The sequence below is a fragment of the Tupaia chinensis genome, unplaced genomic scaffold, assembly GCF_000334495.1.
Source record: "Tupaia chinensis unplaced genomic scaffold, TupChi_1.0 Scaffold000048_1, whole genome shotgun sequence".
In the NCBI taxonomy this organism is placed as follows: Eukaryota; Metazoa; Chordata; class Mammalia; order Scandentia; family Tupaiidae; genus Tupaia; species Tupaia belangeri.
The window spans coordinates 2,681,199-2,687,339 of record NW_006159506.1 but is presented as its reverse complement, the minus strand read 5'-3'; the positions used below and the strand labels follow the sequence as shown (position 1 = coordinate 2,687,339).

The window sequence follows — 6,141 nt, the reverse complement described above, 5'->3', positions numbered from 1 at the left end:
GTACAGATAATGCAGAAACAAATAGAAGACTACCCAAAAGACAGATGGCTATCTTTTTAAGATAAGACAGAAGATGGGTGATATGATTTTAAACATCCTTTACTGTTTATCTTTGACAATCAATCTGAAATACTTTTTATAAATGCTTACTGCAAGTATTCAAAAATTAACTTTTTATACCCAGTGTGTTTTTAAAGCATCTGGGGCTAGTATTCAAACTGTGGTCATAGTCAGCCACGTAGGATCCGGCTCCCTCAACCACCAGGCTGTGGTTTCGGCCCTGAACTGATTTTTAAAAGTTTATTCAGGGACCAGCAGATGGCATAATGATTCCGTCCCTGGACTCCCATAGGGCTGACTGCCATTTGAGTCCCAGACCCGGAGGCTTGAAACTCAGCTGGACACGCATGTGTGCATGTCCAAAATCCCAAGAGGAGAGTGGAGGAAAAGGGAATGCAGTGTGACCATCCTCCCTGGGGACTGATTTCTCACTTTCTGTCTGTCTGTCTCTCTGCTGAGCGCATGTGCCCTACAGTAAAAATCTCTCTTTAAAAAAAAAAAAAGTTTATTCATTAACTTCCTAATAGAGAGGGAAAAAGAGAGGCATATACCCCTAGTAGGGTCTTCACTGTGCCGTCCACCCCCAGCTCAGCCAGCTATGGTCACAGATGTATACCACGCATTCCGTGTGTGGGTGTGTGTGTTCTGGACAGTTTTATCACTTGTGTACATACCCACACTAGAGTCAAAATATAGAACACTTCCATTGCTACAACGATCTGTCATGCTGCCCTCTCACAAACATCTCCTCCTTCCTTTATTGAGTTTGTTTTGTTTTGAAATTTTTTGTCATGTAATCTTGACTTAAAGTAATAGTTTTAATTTTACAATCATGCTTTAAAATTTTGTACTTATTTATTAATTTTTATTTTTAAAAAATATAACTGATGAAATACATTCACTGTTTTTTCCTACCGTCATACAACATTTCAGTGACCAAATGTGTAGAGTTTTCATGCACCAACCAATTCTCCCAGACACCAACCGCGTATCCATAATTCAGTTCAATTGTGACACTGTCTGCCTGCTGTCAGAGCCTGATCCCACAAGTTAAGGGGATCAGCCCCCACTTAAGATATGAGTCGAACATTGGATATCCCCATAGGCTATTCCTTAAGTTTGATCATTTGTTGGGAATGGCTCATGAAACTCAAGGAAATACTTTGCTTATATATACTAGTTTATTTGAAAGGATATACCTCAGGAGTAGCCAGATGGAAAAGATGCACAGGGCAAGGTATTGGGTGGCAGATGGGAGGTGGGGAGTTCTCATTCCCTCTGAACACATCAGCCTCTCAGCGCCTCCAAGCGGTCAGCAACCTATAGGTCAAGTTCTGTGTTTTGAGTTTCTGTAGAGCTCAACCTGTAGCCACTCAACCCTTTTTCTGGAGGTCAATAGAAGGAGCTGGAAGTTCCAGTCCTCTAATCACTCGGTCTTTCTGAGGACCAGCGCCACCCTGAGGCTGTGTAGAGGTGCTACCCTAAGGCACCTCAGTAGCATAAATTTAGGTATTAAAAGGGGTTTGTTATGAGGAGTAAAAGACATTCAAGGTTCTGGATATTCCAAGGGTTTTAGAAGCTCTGTTCTAGAAACCAGGCTTAAAGACCAAGTATATTTCATATTGTCCACAACATCTTACATAAAATTTACCACCTTTGAGTGCATAGTGTGGTAATGTTAAGGATATTCACACTGTCGTGCAACAGGTCTCCAGATAATTTTCATCTTGCAAAACTGAAACTCTACTCATTAAGCCGAACAACACACCCTTCCTCACAATAGCTCCCCATTCCCTACTCCATCCTCCAGCCCCAGGCAGTCACCTGCTTTTTCACATTTCACTATTTCAGATTCCTCTCTCAAATGGTATTCATACTGTTTGTCCTTTTGTGATGGCTTCTTTCACTTAGCAGAATGTCCTCAGGATTCTTTGATGTTGTAGCATGTGACAGGATTTCTTGCCTATTTAAAACCGAGTCGTTTTCCATTATATGTATACACTGCAGTTTGTTCATCCGTTCACTTACTGACGGACATTCTGGCTGCTCCCGTCTCTTGACTGTTGTGAATTATGTGCTTTGAACATGGCTTTTTCAGTAGCTCTTTGAGATTCTACTTATAATGATTTTGGCTATATACTGAAAAGTGAGATGCAGCCTCATATGGTAATTCTGTCATTTTTTTGAAGAACTGCCGTTGTTTTCTATAGCAACTGCACTATTTTACATTCCCACCAAGAGTGTATAGTCAGACTTGAATGATGTTTAGATGAATAGCTTTTCATTCATTTTCGTGCTCTTTATTTAATGGCTATTTTATTGACGTCTCATTTATACTTTATGGGAGAGTCAGTATTTAGCACAAAGAGAAGACGACATTGCATTGTAGAATGCTCGCATACCAACAGTGGTTCTCAAGGTGACAGCTAAACATTTCGGGGTCAACTCTTTAGTTATAAGTAACAGAAAACTTACCTGAGCTGGTTTAAATGAAGGAAGGGGTTTTATTACAGGGAAACAGATGTCACATTGGTTCTAAGCGCAGTCAGGTATCAGGGCCTTAGGAAACACTGGGATGAGGGACCTGTTTATCTCTTACTCTAGGTGGGCCTGTTTTTCTCTCTGCCTGTTATATGCCTTTATCATGATGAAATTGCTTCATGAATCCTGAATGTTCCAGCTTCAGCCGCTCTAAAGCTAGGGAGATTCAGTTGGTCCCAGTATAGAGTTCTAGAAATTACCTGCCTTATTCATACCTCACCACAAACATTATCAGGGAGGTGGAGCCCCTGGACAGTCTGCAGTGTCTGTGGAAACTACTTGGGTTGCTGGAGGCAGCAGGGTAGCAGAGGAAGGAGAGGAAGTGAACGCTAGACAGACAGAACGGAAGTGAGATCATTCACAGTCAACAGACATCAGTGGATGGGTGATGCTGCATGGAGGGAGGATGATGGAGCTTGCAAAGTTCCATGTAAGAAGCACTGGAATCCCAGAGACAGTGAAGCAGAAGGAAGCATTCTGACGGACTCTCTTCGTGTGAAGTTCAGGGCCACGAGGGGATTCACCTGAGACTCTTACAGTTACAAAATAAGAAGCAAAGACTGATTTCTAGAAGGACTGGAATTAGGGGGCCATTTAAAACACATCTTAACACTGTTATTTAGAGTAGAAAATCAAAATTTATCAAAAGGTCATTAACTTTTATAATTTGTTTCAAGTAATTTGAAAATGTATTAGGGGGTCAAGAGACACATGTGTGGAGAACAGCTGTCGTGAGGACTTTGACAGGAAATTCGGGTATGACCTCGCCCTCCTGAAGCCTGGGAGGGCATTTTTTTCTCCGCCAAGCATGAATGATGATAGTCATGATTTATGTAGTACGATGAGTGTCAAGCGCTGTGCGAAGCATGCTTACATGCAATATCTCATTTAACCTTCTCCCACCCTGGGTGCTCGCTGTTTGCTAAGCTGAACGTCCTACAGTGTTCCAACAGGCTGATTGACACCTGGCTTTTCCTTTCAGAGATGTGGTACTGGGTCTTCCTCTGGGCTCTCTTCTCCTCCCTGTTTGTCCATGGTGCTGCCGGCGTGTTGATGTTCGTGATGCTGCAGCGACACAGGCATGGAAGAGTCATCTCTGTCATTGCAGTCAGCATCGGATTTCTGGCTTCTGTAACTGGAGCGATGATTACTAGTAAGTTGATTTGGTTTTGTTTAAGGACATACTTTTATATTTCTTTATCATTTTGCTAACTCTTGTTATTGTACTCGTTCACATAGAATATTTTTCAGCCCTTCATGTGCTCCGTGTAGAAGCTAGAGATGGGTTCATTTATTTATTGAACAGATAGTTACACTTCCTTGTAAAAACTCATTATGCAGGGTCTCATGGGAAACAGAAAGATTTGTAAAAATTGGCAAGGGGCAGGACCAGCAGTTAGCATAATGGCTATGTCGCTGGACTCCCATGTAGTCGACCGCAATTTGAGTCCTGGACCTGGTGGCTTTAATTCATGTGCGTGTGCGTGCATGCCCAAGGTCCCCAGAGGAGAATGGAGGAGAAGGGATTGTGGTGTGGCCATCCCCCCTGTGCAGTGATTTCTCCCTTTCTGTCTCTCTGTCTCTCTCTGTCTGGTGAGCACATGTGCCCTATAGCAAAAACCTCTTCCAAAAGAAAAAAAATTGGCAAGGGGCAATGCGGCTCAGTGGGAAAATTTATCTTATAGTGATTACAGCTTTTGCTTTAAAGTTGCTCACTGCCTAGTTAGAGAGAAAGGTAGGTGCAAAATTTTAAGAACTTAAAAAAATGAGTGATAATTATCATTTAAAAAGTGAAAATATAGGGGCCCGCAGGTGGTGTGGAGGTTAAGGCATCTGGATCCTACATGGCCCACTCTGCAGTTTGAGTCTCGGACCCAGTGGCACATGCTGGGCGCTTGTGCCTGCATATCTAAAGTCCTGCGAGGAGAATGGAGGAGAAGGGGTTGCTCTGTGGCCACCCCCTTGGGGGGGGTGTGTGTGTGTGTGTGCGCGCATGCGGGGGCGATTTCGTACTTTCTTGCGAGGAGAATGGAGGAGAAGGGGTTGCTGTGTGGCCCCCCCCTTGGGGTGTGTGTGTGTGTGTGTGTGTGTGTGCGCATGCGGGGGCGATTTCGTACTTTCCCTTTTGCTTTTTCTGTCTGCCTTTGTCTCTCTCCGGCAAATGCATGTCCCCTATAGCAAGACAAACAAAGAAACTGAACATACAGTTCTTAAGTCCTTGGTGTTATCTGCTGTGACTACCAAATGAAAGTATACTTTTTGTTTGTTTGTTTTAAACTTTTGCCAGAGGGCACATGGGCTTACTGGAGAAGGAGAGCGAGAAGGTACCTCCCGTGGGGAACGGTCATGTGGCAGTCCCGTCTCCATTTCTCCACCCTGTTGGGATTTGGGGCACGCACATGCCTGGCGTGGTTTTCAAGCTTCTGAGCCCATGACTAAAACCTCACAATTGGCCACGTGGGATCCAGCTCCCTTAGCCACTAGGCTATGGGCCGGCCCTGGTACACCCTTCCTGTACACGGATCATTGTGACACAGAACCTCTCAGGCCTACTAGAAAGTAGCCTGTTCTAGCATCCTCTGGTGATTTGCAGTTTTTTGCTGCACTGCTGCCTCGTGAGCATTTCCACTTAAGTCTTTAGCTTAATTCCCTTGGGCTTCTCTCTCCAGAAGTTAGGCCCCAACTCCAGCCTTGGCTGAAGTGTCCGTTGTGGTTTCTGCTGCTAGTTGAGCAGAACACAGACGTATCCTGTTGGGACTGGAGAGGGCTGCAGCTGCTTCCTTCACAGCCGTGTCAGAGACTGGCAGCCTCACAGTGAGTAACAGGCTGCGGTGCACTCACTTCTGGCCCACTCCCTGTGTGCGGATGGTACACTGCCACCGCTGTGCCTGCACTGGGACCCTCCACGAGGGACTTCCCTTCTTGTTGAATCTCGTCCCAGCGATGAGAGCCTTCTCTTTCCAGTTCAAAGGCTCCTTCCTCACCTTTCCATAGAGACTGGCATCCCCTGCCTAGAGAGGAAACTCCTGTTCCCATGTGTCTGGGTGTGTCCTGTGGCACTAATGAGACAGTCATCAAATACTTGTGGGAAATAGTCTATTTTCTCATTTTCCCCCCCCCATTTACTATTTTGGTTTTCTTGTGTTATCTTGAGTTCAGTTTCGTTGTTGCTTTTGTTGTGTGTGCATTCAGCCTATAGCTTTCTTGTGTAGTATCTCATCCACTCTGTCATGGTAGGGTTTTAAGCAACTATTCAAGTCGAGCCAAAGCACTATTATATACATAAGAGTATAGCAGGAAAGTCAGCTGGAAAGACAGAGCCAGATCCTAGAGGGTCTTGGAAGACCAGCTGGAACATTTGGATTTTTAATCCCACAGGCCATGGAAACAAGTGGATGGTTTTCAATGGGGTTGGCAAAGGTCAGAGCAGTTCAGTAGGAAAATCTGTTGTATAGTGGAATATAGATGAGTACCACACTTGGAGCCAGAATCTGAACTGGAGTAATGGCAATGGGTTGAAAAGGAGAGAGTTGGGACCAG

At 44.5% G+C, this 6,141-nt stretch overlaps 1 protein-coding gene across 1 annotated transcript in view; it reads left to right on the top strand.

The window, feature by feature from the left end:
* Nucleotides 1-3,583: 3,583 nt before the first annotated feature.
* The window catches only part of TMEM170B (transmembrane protein 170B), a gene marked incomplete at its 5' end in the record, with an annotated part of 13,238 nt that continues 10,680 nt past the window's right edge, over nt 3,584-6,141 (top strand). Inside the window, 1 exon segment of the mRNA XM_014591000.2 lies at nt 3,584-3,754. Within this exon segment, the coding sequence (XP_014446486.1) occupies nt 3,584-3,754 (171 nt within the window).